This window comes from Megalobrama amblycephala, linkage group LG7 (genome assembly GCF_018812025.1).
Source record: "Megalobrama amblycephala isolate DHTTF-2021 linkage group LG7, ASM1881202v1, whole genome shotgun sequence".
Lineage (NCBI taxonomy): Eukaryota > Metazoa > Chordata > Actinopteri > Cypriniformes > Xenocyprididae > Megalobrama > Megalobrama amblycephala.
In genome coordinates, this window is record NC_063050.1 from 17,812,662 (window position 1) to 17,830,870 (window position 18,209).

At 39.1% G+C, this 18,209-nt stretch overlaps 1 protein-coding gene across 4 annotated transcripts in view; it reads right to left on the reverse strand.

Moving 5' to 3' along the window:
• herc56.1 (HECT and RLD domain containing E3 ubiquitin protein ligase 56.1) overlaps nt 1-18,209 on the reverse strand; it is a 43,892-nt gene that overhangs the window by 24,697 nt on the left and 986 nt on the right. For 2 of the 4 annotated variants that reach the window (XM_048196266.1, XM_048196263.1), the window contains exons 2-13: nt 17,433-17,550; nt 17,272-17,348; nt 16,939-17,160; nt 16,759-16,850; nt 16,530-16,660; nt 16,265-16,392; nt 16,098-16,168; nt 15,894-16,003; nt 15,605-15,664; nt 15,401-15,506; nt 15,129-15,318; nt 14,880-15,043 (exon numbers count right to left, since the gene is read on the reverse strand). In XM_048196266.1, the coding sequence (XP_048052223.1) occupies nt 14,880-15,043; nt 15,129-15,318; nt 15,401-15,506; nt 15,605-15,664; nt 15,894-16,003; nt 16,098-16,168; nt 16,265-16,392; nt 16,530-16,660; nt 16,759-16,850; nt 16,939-17,160; nt 17,272-17,348; nt 17,433-17,550 (1,469 nt within the window). The remainder of the gene's footprint in view (nt 1-14,879; nt 15,044-15,128; nt 15,319-15,400; nt 15,507-15,604; nt 15,665-15,893; nt 16,004-16,097; nt 16,169-16,264; nt 16,393-16,529; nt 16,661-16,758; nt 16,851-16,938; nt 17,161-17,271; nt 17,349-17,432; nt 17,551-18,209) is intronic. The other 2 variants (XM_048196264.1, XM_048196265.1) reach the window with 2 other exon arrangements.

Consider the following 18,209-nt stretch of genomic DNA (forward strand, 5'->3'; position numbering starts at 1 on the left):
TGAGAGAGGAAAACGGGAAAGATTTAATTGAAAGCACTCTACAGTAGATGTGTTCTGGCATACAGGTCAAAGTCACTACCTCAAAATCATAGCTAGAGTAAATGAAAAAACATTAAGATTTCTTAAATTAGATCTCTTTTTGGCAAACGTAATTTTCACTAACTACTAGACACAATCACAGCACCATAGAATCACTAGTGAACTTACATAGAAAGGCCTTCTTCTCATTTGATGTCAGTTCATCAAACACCTCCCAGAATGAGATGATGGTTGGATGCTCAGCATAAAATAATCCTTCATATGTGGTGTTCTAATGATCAATAGATAAATGTAGTCAATATTTAGTTACTCACAATGTTAAGAGCAGAGTATGACATTTCTCTTTGACATAACATGGACCTGTTTGAGGATGTCCCAGTCATATTCCTCATTGCCCACCAGAACTCCTCTAAGCTCCTCCGGCTCAAACATCTCCACCAAGTGTCTGTGACACGCATTGAAGAAGCCCCTCTTGAACTCTTCAAACACTTCCTCTACCGATTTATTCAGGATATAATCCACATACTTGTCCACAAATTCAGTTCTGTTGCAGAAATTATATAAAAAACAAAAACAAAACATCAATTAAGTTTTGCATCTTACTAAGATTATCAAATATTATCCAAGATTTATGTGTTAAGTGTATTAAGTGTGTTAAGTGTATTAAGTGATTTGTGACTAAGAATTAAAAATTATGTCCAAGATTAGGAATAAGTTCAAATAATACAATGTTCTAGTGCCAGTTATATGGATATCTCAATATAATTAGATTTGTTTATAAAATTATAAAAAATCCCTGACCTGTTATAATTTGTGACAATTTTTCCTGGCTCAGCTGGATCCAATTCTACTTCTGTTCGATCCCATGAGATCTTTGTAGAAAAAAAAATGTTATTTTTTAAGAAATAATGGGTCTCATTCACTAACCTTGCGAGCAGAAAACATTGGGCCCTATCATAAACCTTGTGCAATGAGGCAACAGGGGCAACGCAAGAGTTTTTTGATAGTTTCAGCCCGACGCAGTTATCATTTTCACATCCTGCACCACGTTGTTTAAATAGCAAATGCGTTTGTGCGTCCATGGGCATGCTGGTCTGAAATCGAGGTGTGTTCAGGCACATTGTTGGCGTGTTGCTACACAGCAAATTTCCCAGTTTAAAATTAACACTGCTCAGAGTTTATATGAGTCCACACTGTTATAAGTGTTATAAGTAACGCTGGAGCAGTGTTGATGTTGATTAGGTAATTATGTGATTAATTGATGATTAAGCATTATTGAAGACACCTGATGATAATAAGCAGAATCTGAAGGAAAGAGAAATGCAAGAACTATAGCTGACTTCAGCCACAGCATTAGATGAAATCAACTGAAGATAAAAGACACTAAGTCTCTGAAGATCTGATTAAACAACTCCACAAACAGCATTACCAGCTTCACTTATTACTAACCAGACTGACTTTATTTATGTCACACATCTACAGAAGTTCTTATTGAGAACTGTTAAAAATGTTTAGTTTGAGGTCACCATCATAGAGAAGAGCATTTACTTAAGTTGAGCTCTTGAGAACTTAGTTTGAATCATGTTTTGTGTTGTTTATACACACAGACATCAACATTCAGCATATGAAACACAACAATGGTGACATGACAGCATACAAAACACATTCATGACTCCCAGCATGCATTGCGGCATGAATAAATTATGCAGCTGAATTTTTTGATTGTCACCATTGTTGAGGTTTGTATGATGAGTGCTGATGTCTAAGTGTCGTTTTTAAACTTTTAAATAGTTTTGGACAATGTTACACAAATCTCTTCAGTGTTTCAGATGGTTTTTATCATATTATTTGAATTATTACTTTTCTCATATAACATTTCTATTCCAAAAATAAGCAAAACTACAAAAGAACAGTTATTTAAACCTCTTTAATGCTGTCAGTGGTCTGTTATTAAAACAAACATGTTGATCTGCTTTATCAATACAGAAAAGTTTTCCACAAACATCTGCAATTGCTGATAAAGAAGCAACTCATCAAAAGTCAAGGGTCAAGAGCTCAACTAAAGCAAACACTGATCTCCATGATGGTGTCCTCAAACTAAACATTTTTAATAAGACATCAACATCTAAACCTCTGTTAATTCTCAGTAAGAGCTTCTGTAGACGTGTGACAGAAATAAAGTCAGTCTGGTTAGTAATAAGTGAAGCTGGTAATGCTGTTTGTGGAGTTGTTTAATCAGATCTTCAGAGATTTAATGTCTTTTATCTTCAGTTCATCTAAGGCTGTGGCTGAAGAAAGTTGTAGTTTGTGCTCTTATTTCTCTTTCTTTCAGTGTTTGTTCACAGCAGGTGTTTGAATGATTGAAAGAATGTTTCAGGAACATCATACTAACCTTTAAATAACATTCTACTAACATTAAGGAAACGGAACATTTTCATGTTCTTGGAATGATACAAAACAACGTTCTTAGAATGTTGAATTTTAGATCAAAATTAAGTTGAAAGAACGTTTGAGGAACATTATCCCTTATAAAAACGTTCCTATAACATCAAGAAAACTGGACGTTTTTTACGTTCCCAGAACCAACACTGAATATTTAGAGAACGTTCCTATAACAAAATTCTGTTAGCTGAGGTTCCTCTGCATAAAAATGCAGATAGATATTTGCTGTTGTTTAATGAGAGGTAATCTGGGTCTGTATAAAAGTTGTTTCGACTCCTTTGAACTGGTTTATGAGGGTCTTACAGCAGAGCGAGAGCACGTCTTTAGAAATCATTAGCCTTTAGAGTGTGGAAAGTTCTTATATGGAGATGGTTTAGGAGTCTTTTGTGCAAATTAATAACATCTGACAATTCATTAAAATTAAAATGATGTTAAGAATAAATGTATGTGCTTACGCACGTTTTGTGAATGAGGCGAAAAATTTTCATTAAAAGTTCTCCTGTGCGTATACATTTTAATAATCCACGCAATTATTAGTGAATGAGACCCAATGTCTTTAAAAGCTACATTATCATTATCAAAGCTACAATGTCTTTATAAGCACATGATAACAGAAGAATCAAACAAACTAACCGTGAAGTTCAGTTCCATTTCCTTAACATCATCGCTGTAGTCCAGGATGTACCGCAAACTCCTGAGAACATCATGTTTCAGATTCATTAAACAATGTTACTCAATGATAGGTGGCAGCACATACACAGGACATGGACATACATTTTAGCAGTCATTAAACAAAAATATACCAAGTAACTGATTATGCTGTCTGTTCGGTGGACTGATTAAATTATTGTATATGAATTCTGAAACTAATCCAAATATTTATAATTTTTATAATTCATTGTAATTAATTATACATTTCCCTTTTGAGCTCATTTTCAACAGAAGCTAAAGATAATCAAAAGAAAAATACGATAATGTTGATTGTAAAAACACTCACTTGCCAAGAACCGGACTGAACTCTATCAAGTCTTCTAGAGATGGTTTGACATTGCAAAGCTTCTTGAACAAAGCTAAAGGAAAAGGCAGATTCACTACAGAGTTGTTGTTGAAGGCCAAGCCACACAGAGTCCCAAACAGGAAGTACTTCTCCTTCTCCACGCTGGGCTGGTGTAGGATAATGAGTGGTTAAGGCCAAAGAGAACAATAATAAAAATGTTAATAAATGGGAAAACTCAAAAGGGGCATTAGGTATCTTAGGGGTGTTCACACAGAAAGCATTTTTCCATTTCACTGCACTACTTTTCATTGTTTTTCCATGTAAACACGCTGGATGGATGTGTTTGACCATTGCGCTCATGTCTTTTGCAGTGTCTAGTAGTACATGATAGCATTCTAAAAACACTGTTAAAAGAAGTTCAAATAAGTTCAACTTTTAAGAAAAGTCTTGATTCCTTGTTTTTTCCCCCCATTCCACTGACTGCACCTCACTTTTTTCAAACAAAAAACATGTTCTGTGCAAATGGCCCCTTAAGCCGGGTTCACACTGTAAGATTTTGGCCAGGCTGAGACAAATTTTGTGAATCCTAAACGATTCCTCAGATCCTGGGCCAAAATCTGAAGACTCTGATCGTTAGTTTGACAGGTTCGCCGACAGCCAATTAATGATAATTGCGATCAAATTTTACATCAGATGAAATTCTGTCAGTGTCAGAAGTTTTGATGCACAGTCCCATGACAAGCGCCAAATCAGAAACAAATCGGAACCTGATGATGCAACTAGTGAGACAACAACAAACCACCACTTGCTCCACATACATCGTCTTTGTTTTTTTCCAGTTTCCTTTTCAAGAGAAGCAAAGATCAAAATTAACACTAAAGATTGTTTTTGTTTGCTTGCCACCATTTCTAGCCCGCATGTAATGCAGCTCACATCACTGAACGAGTCACAGATTGATGATGTAAAACTCCAGACGAGACTTATGTCTTGCCCACGTAGATGGTGATGTTCTCGTGACCTTGCGTAACGTTCCCTAAAAGTTCTCTAAAGGTGACGAAAATTCAGAACCTTTTCAGAACATTAGGGACGTTCCTAAAATGTCCTCTTTTGGTAATGAAAGTGCTGCAGTTCAATGTTCCTTATATGACTTTAGGGGGACGTTCCATTTTAGTTATTTTATGGTCACATAAGAACGTTACAAAGAGGACATTTGGGACATTAACAGAACGTTCCCACACGGTCCTCTGTTGGTCATTTAATAACGTTCCTGATATGACTTTAGGGGGATGTTCTATTTTGGTTAATTTATGGTCACGCGAGAACGTTACAAAGAGGACATTTGGGAAGTTATCAGAACGTCCTATAGTAATAGTCCCCTAAACATTCCCAGAACGTCCTGAATGTTCCCTGAAGGTCCACCAAAAAATGTCCCCCAACCTTTAAAAGAACTCCACATCGTGACCATCTCAGAATGTACTGGGAACGTTACTATAAGACATAGCGGGGATCAAGTTCATACAGTCTGACAAGCAACAGTCATAAAGGACTATTATAAATCATACAGTATGCACTCGGCTTTAGGTATGTTCCCTGACTTAACAAATGGTGTTACCACTATTTACATCTTTAGCATGACCTAATGAAAAAAGTCTTTGCCATACCTGTGTCGGGAACCAGCTCAAAGTTTTGTTGTCATTGTACATGAACAGCTGAGACTCTGGTGCGCAAAGCTCTTGAAACACGTTGAGAAAAAAGTCTCTCTTGTTGACATCTGTTTTTCTCATATCCTCTGTGTAAAACACCTATGTTAGATAACCAAAAGAATGAATTTATACTGCAGCTCGTAACAGTTTGTATAATAAAAATTGCACACAAAAAAAAAAACTTTGAAATCAGACTGAATCAAAATGAAGTTTTTATTCGTCAAAACTTACCGACAGCAAACATCCTCCGAGATGTTGCTGGCTGACCGTTCTTAGCTGACAGAAACAATCCTCCAGCAGTGCTGTGCGTCTCAGAGCGAGCTTAAGACAAGCCTGCAATTAAAGCATTTCATTCTGTGATTAAAAAAGAACATGCATACAGATGTAATTCACAGGATTTTTCTTGTTAGGTCAAGCCAAAATTACCTGCAACACTCTGTTCTTCATATAGCTACATTTGGCCTCCAGGTTAAAGATGCATGGAAGTGATATAAGATTTTTTAAGATTGTCTGTAACAAAAGAAATAGGAACATCATGCTTACTTAATCTGAAATTTGCATACATAACAGATATGGGGAAAAGTCTTTGGTGCTCACATCATAGTAGTTTTGCTGTGCCACCAATGCATTGATATGTCCAGACAAGTTAAACCACTGCCAGTTGTTATTTATATCTTCATTGGTGGTTTGCAGCTGTTGATTTGGGGAAAACAAAATTATTTTTTGTAAGTGAGAATAAATGGTTGATGATCAATATATCATTACCAATGCAGAAATGATCTAGATAACTATGGGTAACAGGAGTAACAGGAGTTTCTTCATATTGTGGGATTACAAATTTGTTCTATGTTATATTTAGGTTCCAATGTAATAGTATATGAACTGAAAACTTTATGTATATTGTGGCAAGGCAGGCAGACCAGGTGTCTGAGACACTAACCTTTTGTCTCATGCATTTCCTGACCATGTGGCATGACCAGCTCAAGATACAGCTGTGCTTTTGTCTCTATGATAATGTAAAGGTATAGGTGATACTGCCAGACTGATTGGATTAGCACCTATGCATTTGAATGACACATTTATGCTGATTAGATCATGGCTGGGAAATGTAGGCAATGATCTGATTCCTGTACTGCATTTGCATCCTTTGTTTAGATTGTCCACACCCCTACTCTATGTATCCCTCCCCCTTGAATGTATATGAACTACCAAGTCACTGCCTTAGTTAGATTTTGGATGACCACAGCGACGCACAGCGTGTTTCTCAATAAAGAGTAACTTCTGCTTCAAGAGATCCCAAAGTCTCCTGGTCTATGCTTCTGAGATTTCCAACAGTTTTGGTGCCGTGACCCGGATAGAGCTTCTCACCTCAAATCAGATTGGAACTTCAAGCACAACAAAGATCTGATCCAAAGGAAGATCCAGGCTGAATTTTCCTGTTCACCCAAGGGTTGGTGAGTGATACTCTATCCAAAAGAACCAAAGACCAGTACTAATGTGTTATCCTCTGCGCCGTCAGAGAAGAGTTAACAGACAGCTGTAGGGTTTGGTTAACTAAGTTATCCTCTAAAAATGTTCTTTTAGAGATGAAGTTTATCCTCTGTTCAGGCAGGGAAGATTTTAGCATCACGTGCTAATATTGGTTTATCCTCTGTGAAGTTAGGGAAGTTTTATCCTCTGCTTTATAAGGGAAGGTTGTTTATCCTCTGTTTAGGCAGGGAAGATTGGCATCACGTGCTAATGTTGGGTTATCCTCTGTAAAGTTAGGGAAGTTTTATCCTCTGCTTTATAAGGGAAGGTTGTTTATCCTCTGTTTAGGCAGAGAAGATTTAGCATTATGTGCTAAAATTGGTATCCTTTGTTCAGACAGGGAAGTGTGTTGTCCTCTGTTCAACGAAGGTTGACAATAGTTGATCTGTATTAACAAGTGTACCCTCTGCTGATCAGAGAAGTTTTAGTGTTTTGATTGTGTGGTAACCAAGGAACTCACAAAATGTTTAGAAAGAATGCTAGACTGATCCCCACAACTGATAAAGGTGGTCTTGCGACTCCTTTGTGGTCAGATAGTGAATTCAAATCACAGTTAGGAGTGCAAATGAGCCTAATAGTCACTGAGAAAGTTAGACAAGAACTCACTCAGAAATATGAGATCCATCCAGACAAGATTTGGTCTGTAGATGAGTGTAAAAAGGTACTAGGAGCATGTATTCGCAAGAACAATGTGAAAGGCATTATCTGCTGCCATAGAGAATTTGGTTTAGCGCTAGCTACACAACAGTCTCAGCGTAACTCAGAGCTAGAGGAACAGAACAAAGAGCTCCGTGCTAGAGTAACTTCTTTGACTAAGAAATTGAACCGCTGCAAAGCTGCAGAAAAAACTGATGGGGATGAAGTTAGTCAGTCTGATAACAATTACCCTGATTTACAAGCTTTCTTTGAAAAAGATGTAGCCATCCAATCAGTAACTGATGTGCCCCTAGATTCAGTGAAGGTGTGTGGTGCTAGGAGAAGATCTCAGGGAATTGAGGGAATTGACAGTGTTCCTCCAAATTCTTCTGTTGTCCAAGTACAAACTGTTGCCAAGGCGCTAAGACCTAAAGATGTAGAGAGACTATCCCAGAGCTTACCCTCAGCACGCACAAATTTTCCTGAATTTAGAAGTGCATTGATAAGCAAAATGCGTCTCTATGACATGTCGTTGACTGAAGTCACACAGCTGATGTCACAAATTCTAAATGAAACTGAATTCAATAGTTTTGAGTCTGCTGTTACTTCTGAACTACAACATGTCAGTAAAGGCGATTTGAGAGAAGGTGTTTTGAAAATTATAAAGAATATCATGGGACCCAAAATAGACTGGTCCAGAATCACTAACTGTGTGCAAAGGAAAGAAGAACCTGTGAGTGAATACACTGAAAGGTTTTGTCAGTCAGCTGTGACTTACAGTGGAATAGTTGATGATTCTGAATGTGTGCTAGATGACAAGGGACCCTTAGTCCGCATCTGGTCAGATGGCCTTTTAGTCGAGTACAGAAAAGCCTTGCCATTCCTAGATCTAACTTGGTCTAACAAAACCATCAGAACTAACCTAGACAGCTTAGCTACATGGGAAAGAGATGCTGATGTTAAGGCAAAAGTGAGAGTAGCAGCAGCTACGTTTAGCACAACAAATCAAGACAATAGATGGCATAGAAAAGAAGGCAAATGCTACTACTGTGAAAAACCAGGTCACTGGGAGAAAGAGTGTAGGAAGAAGTTGCAAGATAGTAAAAGAAACAATATGCATAACTCTGTTCCTTCTCAGCCCGCCTACAACCCTGAAGTAGTCCCGCCAAGTTACACTGAAACTTTAGGACAGCTCGCTCAGGCTCTTCTAAAAGCACAAAAAGAAAAGGAAAAAAACTAATTGTTGGGGCTGTGAGTAACTACCTTTCCCCTGTAATCCATCACAATGACCAAAGAATTTTTGTGAAAGGTAGCATACAAGAGAAAGAGATTGACTTTTTGCTTGATACAGGTGCAGAAATTACAGTAATTCCTACAAAATTGGCTGAAGGTTTAAACATCCCATACAAGAAAACTAAACTTTGTTTAACTGGTGTAATAGGTGAAGATTCTGTTTTGTATGAAACCCCGTCCATAGAGGTACAGTTAGGCCCAAAGACTCTGACTACGAAATTGCTATGTGCTCCATTAAATACAGGTGCAATTCTAGGCATGGATCTACTGAGACAAGTGCATCTAACTTTAGACCTGTCCTCAGAATCTGCTAGCATAAAAATTTCCTCAGCACAAGTTTCTACTAATAATGCGACCACTCCTGAGTATGCTTTCTTACAGAATCATCCAATTTGGGCTAAAGACAAGGATGATTGTGGGTTTTTGACAGGTGTAGAACCAGTCAAATTGACAGGAACTCCACCTCCTGTTACCAAACAATATCCGATCAATAAGGAAGCTATACAGGGAATCAAACCTATTGTAGAAAAATTGCTAAAGCAAGGAGTGCTAGTTAAGACTAACAGTCCCTGTAACTCACCCATATGGCCCATCAAGAAATCCAATGGGACATGGAGACTCACCATAGACTACAGAGTAGCCAATAAACATATTGATAAAATCACCCCCCTAGTAGCAGATCCATCTACAATTTGTAATGGCCTACCATTAGATTGCAAGGTATTTTCAGTAATTGATATGTCTAATGGATTCTTTTCTGTACCATTGCACTCTGACAGCCAGGCATGGTTAGCTTTCACAGTTGACTATGAGCAATATCAGTGGACACGGTTACCACAGGGATTTCAGAATTCCCCAACTATATACCATCAGGCTGTCAGACGTGACTTGTGTGACCCAGAATGTCCAGTCAAACAGTCCACTATGATTCAATATGTTGATGATATTTTGATTGCCTCTACAGATCACGAGGTACATCAAACTGAATTGGCAGCATTGTTGGACTATTTGCAGAAAAGAGGACACAAATGCAGCTTTCACAAAGCTCAAATTGCTAAAAACCAAGTCACATTTCTGGGTCAAACAATTGGTGCAGGAAATAGATCCATTACACAGGATCGAGCTGCTTCAGTCAAAGCCATAACTCCACCTACTAACATTAAAACACTCCGATCATTTTTAGGAACAGCAGGTTACTGTAGACCTTGGATTGAAGACTATGCCTCGATTGCTCAGCCACTCTATGACTTGTTGAAAGGCCAGGTTAAAGATTCTGATACTGTTTGTATGGAAGAAATTCATCTCAAAGCTTTCAATGATTTGAAGAGAGCACTATGTCAAGCACCAGCATTAGGAATTGCCCAATCTGATAGGCCCTTTGTGCTTTATGTCCATGAACACTTAGGCTTTATGACTGCATGTCTAATGCAAGATCATGGGGGCAGTTTACGCCCCATTCATTACTATTCTGGTAAACTTGACATAGTCGCTCAAGGGATGGGCCCATGTCTTAGAGCAGTGCAGGCAGTTCATCTAGCTCTTCAGGCTTCATCAGGAATGGTGTTAGGACAGATGGTAAATGTAAGATGCCCTCATACAGTGTCCGCACTAATGAATCAAGCAAAAGTCACTTCTGTCACCTCCTCTCGTTGGGGAAATTGGTTAACAACTCTCACAGCCCCGAACATTGTTTTACAGCGTGCGCCAGTCACAAACCCATCCTCATGTATGATGTCTACAATGACTGAAGTTGTGTTAGAGGATGAAGGAGAAATGACTCACGATTGTGTTACGCTTACATTTGCAGCTACGAGTGAAATAAAAGAAACTCCTATAGAGAATGCAGAATTGGAGTTGTTTGTTGATGGTTCAGCTCAAGTTATTAAGGGTAACAGACGAGCAGGCTATGCAGTAACTTCCATCACTGAAGTGGTAGCTTCAGGTCGACTTCCAGATCATTTTTCAGCTCAAGCTGCAGAACTAGTAGCCTTAACTAGAGCATGCACGCTAGCTTCAGGATCGGTAGCAAATATCTACACTGATTCCAGGTATTCTTTTGGGATAGCTCATGATTTTGGTGTCATTTGGCAGAGTAGACAGTTTCTAACTTCTGCTGGATCCCCCATTAAGCATGCTGGATTAGTGAAAGATCTAATGTTTGCCATGAAACTTCCAAAGAAATTAGCAGTGATCAAAGTGAAAGCACATCTCACAACTAATACTACGGAAGCTAAAGGTAATGCTCTTGCTGATGTAGCTGCTAAACAGGCTTGTTATTATGCAACAGTACAAGTGTGTTCAGGTAGTACAGCACAGAAGACAATTCTGCCTCCTGAATCAATAATTGATCTGTACAAAAACGTTCCTCTATATGAAGCATGGACATGGTTAGACAAAGGAGCCACAGCGGATTCATCTGGTTGCTGGACCAAAGGGGGAAAGTATGTTGCTCCCGAATCACTGCTGCCATATTTGGCTCAACAAATACACAATTTGGGTCACAGTGGTCCAGCAACGATGAATCACAGGTTCTCAAATCAATGGTGGAATCCAAAATTCAGAAATGTAGCTACCGAAACAGTCAAAAGATGTGTTACATGTCAGAAAAATAATGATGTGCCAGCAGCAACTACAGCAGCAACACATACCCCAGCTCCACCAGGACCATTTCGTCACCTGCAAGTTGATTACATATCGTTGCCTCCTTGTAAGGGAAAAACTGATGTTTTGGTAGTAATAGACAAGTTCTCAAGATGGATAGAAGCTTATCCAACAGGGCGTGCTACAGCTGCACATACTGCTAAATGTCTTGTCACTGATTTTATTCCCAGGTGGGGATTACCAGATTACATTGACTCAGATCAAGGTACACACTTTACAGGACAGGTAGTCAAGGAAGTGTCTAAAATGATGACAATTAAGTGGAATCTTCACTGCCCCTACAGGCCACAAGCATCAGGACAGGTTGAGAGAGCTAACAGAACAATCAAAACCAGGCTAAGCAAAATGCATCAGGAAGGAGTACCATGGGTCGAGGCACTGCCAGCGGTACTGTGTAGCATGAGAGCGTCACCTAACAGATCAGTAGGACTGAGCCCTCATGAGATTATTACAGGACGCCCAATGCAGATGCCAGGTGTGATTGATCTTAGAAATGCTGATGTACACATTGCCTCAGATGCTCTGATCACTTACTGTGAAAACCTCACAAAGGCAGTACAGAGTGCCAGAGAGAGAGTTGAGTCTTGTTGGCAGACTCCACCGGAAGGTGGACACACAATCATCCCAGGTCAGTGGGTCATGATAAAGTCATTCAGAAACAAGCCGTTAGAGCCTAAGTGGCAAGGACCACATCAAGTGATGCTGATTACAGCTGCTGCAGTGTTGTGTCAGGGAAGGAAAACCTGGACTCATGTGTCACACTGTAAAGTTGTTCCCCCACCTACAGGGATAGGATAGGACACACAGACCAGTGAGGAGCCCAGGAAGGAACCGAATGCAATAGGCATCGGGGGTTAATCCTGCGGTGAAGAATACCTCATAGGCCTTCCCCCACTCACTAGTCCATCCTTACCTCACTGTTCTTTAGGTGTCACAAGAATTAAGAAATAGGGAAAGAAGGAACAACAATAGCAGACTTAGATTGAACAGAGGATACAACCCTAGTGTTTGCAGACTTTTACAACACATACTGCTCTGTTGTCTTTTGTTTTCTTTCTTACTCTGTGCAGATACCACTTGATAGCTGTCCCGAGACCCATACGCACCGACCTCCTGACCTGCGTATGAAGACAACTAGACCCACTACCGAGCCAACTGTCACGGAAGAAAAAATAAATAAATAAAAAATACACAACGCAGAGAATCACATACGGGAACTTCAGTCATCCATCAACATGATCAAGATTGCCATACTAGTAATCATCATGGACATCGCACAAAGTGTAGACTCCAGAAACAACATATTCTTAGAGGTGATGAATATGTCAAGAAATGCCTTGTTTGCTGGAAAGAACGTTTGCATGCCACACCCACATTCAGTAGGAGCAGGAATTGCGTGGGTGGCACACCCCATCTCCAACTGTGACACATGTACCTTATTCGAAGTTCATACCAGTGGAATATACAACAAGAGTGCATGTCACAACATCACAACTCCTCCAGCTTCTCCATGTTGCATTCCTGGATTACCATCCTGCAACCTAACTTCAGCTACTCCCATCATGAACGATCTACTCTTGCCAATTATTTTTCCTTGGTGCGTGGAAAATTATGTTCCAGCCTCGACTCCATTGGGTGAAATTCCTCGTGAACGTTGCAACCTTATAGTCGAAAAGAGAACAGCATCCCATGTGGACATTACTCCATCAGCAGGGAGAGAGGAAAAGGACTTAGAAGGGTGTCTTAACCGGACACCATCTCTCCCAAAACTCTTTGCAATAAATCAGTGGTGTATGATTCCTCCACCAACTGGCACCTTTTGGTTATGTGGAACTTCTGTCTACAACATCCTACCCAGCCGATTCAACGGCAGGTGCACCCTGGTTTATGTTCTACCAGCTATCAGAGAAAATACACACTCCACCCCAAGCTCTCCACATCTATATAATTCAGCTCCTACCACAAACAAAGAAGATGGCTGCATTCCAGGACTCACTTGTGCTCAAACATGGTGGTCAAGAACTCTTGGAGCATTAATCCCGTCTTATGGTGTCATGCAGGCCCTTGATCAAGTCAGAAGCTTATCGAATTCTGTACAGAAACTGGCCAACGATACGGCTTTGGCTCTAGGTAACATTACAGACACTCTCGCTTCGCACAAGATAATGATCTTACAGAACAGAGTGGCTTTAGATTACATTCTTGCAACGCAAGGGGGAGCATGCGCCATTATCGGACCTGAGTGCTGCACCGGGTTAATGGATCCAACAGAGAACTTGAACAAAATCCAACAAGACATTCTTGATCTTTCAGCAAAATTACACCAGATGACTGAAGATAATTCTTCATGGTTCGGAAACCTGTTAGGTAAACCTTGGCTGTGGATCAAGGAAATAGCAATTCTGCTGTTGTTTTTCCTACTAGTTTACTATCTATGCGTCCACAGTATCAAGTGTGTCATTCAACAAATGACTCACACTCATCACGAAGAAATGACTGTTCCAACCAGAAAAGACTATTACCCGTAATAACTACAAGGGCCCTAGCTGCATGTTTGTTTCTGTGTCAACATGCCATTCATCACTAAAGACAATCAACACAGAGCAAGTGCTATGTGCCTGTAACGATCAAAGGTTACAAGAATGAAACTTTTAAGTGTCTAAATTTGTATTTTGTGAGAGTTATTAGAACTCTCAAAGGGGGAACTGTGGGATTACAAATTTGTTCTATGTTATATTTAGGTTCCAATGTAATAGTATATGAACTGAAAACTTTATGTATATTGTGGCAAGGCAGGCAGACCAGGTGTCTGAGACACTAACCTTTTGTCTCATGCATTTCCTGACCATGTGGCATGACCAGCTCAAGATACAGCTGTGCTTTTGTCTCTATGATAATGTAAAGGTATAGGTGATACTGCCAGACTGATTGGATTAGCACCTATGCATTTGAATGACACATTTATGCTGATTAGATCATGGCTGGGAAATGTAGGCAATGATCTGATTCCTGTACTGCATTTGCATCCTTTGTTTAGATTGTCCACACCCCTACTCTATGTATCCCTCCCCCTTGAATGTATATGAACTACCAAGTCACTGCCTTAGTTAGATTTTGGATGACCACAGCGACGCACAGCGTGTTTCTCAATAAAGAGTAACTTCTGCTTCAAGAGATCCCAAAGTCTCCTGGTCTATGCTTCTGAGATTTCCAACAATATCATTTCTAAAATTTAACAACAGTCTTGTCAATTGATAAAGTTGGAGTTAAACTCTACAGGACACTGGCCCTCCAGGAGCGGGATTGGACGCTCATGCAGTAGATGATACAGTAACATCATCGGTCATTGAAAAGCGCATATAGGTTGACCACTAGAATTTCAAAATGATTTGGTTCTCACCACGTCTAGGAGAGACCATTGACCTCATGAATGATGAAATCACTCTTTGTGATGTCTCTGTGGGCACTGCGGCAGACCTTTCCAACAGAAACACTGTTATTGAAACGACTTTTTTCAAAATAACATGGCTAAATATTTATTTTAGATCTAATTTTGATCTAATGTATAATAAAGGCACCTGATAGACCATCTGAAGGATCCGCACACATTTTGGTAGGTGTGTCGCTATGTCCCAGTTCAACTTTTCAACAGCAATCCTGCCAATTAACATAGCAGACTCTTTTTGAAATAAGTCCACCAAGTTTTTGAGCCAATCATCAGGGAGTTTGGACCAGTATGTCTCTGAAAATATAACATATATGTGATGTAAAAATACAAATACAAAAAGGACAGCAACACAAAGGATGTAAATGTCCACCAGCTTTACCTAACACCTTGCGAGCAGCAGGTTTCAGATCAAGGATTTTGGAGGCCAGTGCTCCAGTGAGTTCAGTTCTTTGTTGTTCCTGGAGTCCTCTGATGAGCTCAGGGAGGAGAAGGTAAAGTCTCAGAGATTCAACACCAGTTGGATTTGGATTCAGAGATGGCAACAGTTTCTGTTGAACCACCTTCACTACCTGAGGTACAAAAAAACATCAACTGCATCTCACTGTTTAAAATTTAATGAACATGTTTAGTAAATGTTGGATTCATCATTACCTCTGAGATCAACCTTTCATTCTCTGATAACTTTGCAAAGGATGTTTTAACCAGATCAAAATCCAACCCACAATTCTCCACAGATGTCTGATATTGTATGTCACAACTACAAAGACAGACACTTACATTAAAATCGAAGTCATTTTAGGCACAAAAAGGAGGAACTACAAGATAAGACTACTTAATTCTGATTAGGATATTTACCTTGTTTTGAGGAAACTTCCATTCAGAGAGGCAGCCGAGGAGAACACTGTGTTTATGTCCCTGTAAATAACAAAACAATACTCTAATATTTTTATAGTCTATTGATATTAATTCCTATGTCTAAAATTCATCACCTCATTGGAACATATTTCTTGAATCACTTGTTAAGAAAGATGTAAAGAAAGACTATTTTATTGACCTACTGTACAGTAGTACACATAAACTCAGAAGCGTTTAGCATTAGAATCTCAATAGAAGCACTGTCAATAAAACTGAGTCAAACACTCACTTCTTTATTACTTTCCATAAATCCCTTTCAGACACCCATCGGTCAATCATTCTGTCATCTAATGTCAAAATCCCTCTGCTTGGATTTGGTTTAGACTCATTCTCAAGTTCCTACAAAATACATAAATAAACATAAGTAATCACAGTGCAGCAATAATTTAATTGTTTAAAAAATTGTGAATGAAAACTGTCTGTCTTACTGTACCTTGAAAAACAAGGCAAAGGAATGATTCTCCCCAGCAATGAGTTTTTTAATCATATATTTATGATCACATTCTGTGTGCAACAAACATTTAGTTTAGAGCTCTGAGCAACATCTTGAGTACAAAAGTTTTCATGAGAAAATAACCTACTGCTAAAAGATTTAATTACCAGTAGCCAGATCTACTTGGAAAGGCACAGACTGCTTGATCATTTCTCCATTTCCCAGCTGCCCTTGCATCCCACATCCAAATGAGTAGATCAGTTTTGATGATGAGACTGATATGAGTGTGTGACGTCTTTATACAAGAAAAAAAAAAAAGTCTAATTACTGAGTTGAACTCATATATCTGACATGTTAACCAAGAAAAGAAATAAATCTGCTACTGCTCTGAGATACTGATTGCTAATGAAGCTTATGAAAAGTCTAGTTTACCTCCCACATGTGACCTGTGACACTTTAGATCCCCACAGTTCAGCAACCACCCGCGGATGATATTCATCTTTAAACGAGTTGTGCCCAAGCTGACCAAAACCTCCGGATCCAAATGTGAACACTGTGCCGCCCTGAAAGATAAACTTTTTACTACATTTTCTGTCAGGCTTGTTGAATCCTCTTATCTAATATCAAAAACATAAATGTATAATATATTACAAAATAATACCTTTGATAGAGTGGCAGTGTGTTCTCCTCCACATGAGATGGACACAGTTTTCTTTCGGTTCAGACTATTTACAACCGTTGGGACGTGTCTGTCTGTGGTGAAAAACCGTTAATTCATTTAGTACATTTATATGTGCTTTTATACTATTACTGGTTTAGTTTGTACATGAAGTATTCAGACCTGTAGTGTCTCCGAGGCCCAGCTGTCCAGCCGAGTTCTTTCCCCATCCGAACACGACTCCAGAGAGAGACAACACAAAGCTGTGGTCTCCTCCAGCGTTGATCTGAGCCAGTGGGATCCCACACAGAGATTTGAGCGGTTGAGGAGACAGAGTGCTCGGCTCTCCCTTCCCTAAACCCAGCTGACCGTGAGAGTTTTCACCCCATACGAACAACTGACCATCTGAAAGACCAACAACAGCTCTGCAAATCTACACTCAAATTCCAGTCAATCCATGAGATGTCAAAAGATTAAAACAAAACATCAGATGTTAGATGAAATGGTGGTGAATACCCTTGGTTAGTGCCATTGAATGCTGGTCTCCACATGCGATCTGAATCACCTGCCTGTTTTCCAGACCTTTGAGAGGCCTGCAGGGACAAGACAATTTGTCAGATATATATTTGTTATTATAATTTATGGTAATTTTTACTGTTTTGCCTACATAAACATACCTGCACACAGTAGATTTGTCCATAATGAGAACTCTTCCTCCATTAGCAAGAAGAACCGCATCAGCTCCTCCACAGACAATCGATCTGATTCTGTCATTCTTCTTTAGCTGTAGTTGCTCTGGAGTAAATTAAATATTTTCATCAGTTCAACTTCTGTTCAGACTGTAAATATACATAGACTCTTATATAATTATAATTAATTCCACAAACATTGTTATAAGAACGTTCTCTAAATATTCAGTGTTGGTTCTGGGAATGTAAAAAACGTCCAGTTTTCTTGACGTTACAGGAAAGTTTTTATAAGGTATAATGTTCCTCAAACGTTCTTTCAACTTAATTTTGATCTAAAATTCAACATTCTAAGAACGTTGATTTGTAACATTCCAAGAACATAAAAATGTCCAGTTTCCTTAATGTTAGTCGAATGTTATTTAAAGGTTAGTATGATGTTCCTGAAACATTCTTTCAATCATTCAAACACCTGCTGTGAACAAACACTGAAAGAAAGAGAAATAAGAACACAAACTACAACTTTCTTCATCCACAGCCTTAGATGAACTGAAGATAAAAGACATTAAATCTCTGAAGATCTGATTAAACAACTCCACAAACAGCATTACCAGCTTCACTTATTACTGACCAGACTGACTTTATTTCTGTCACACGTCTACAGAAGTTCTTACTGAGAATTAACAGAGGTTTAGATGTTGATGTCTTATTGAAAATGTTTCGTTTGAGGTCACCATCATGGAGATCAGTGTTTGCTTTAGTTGAGTT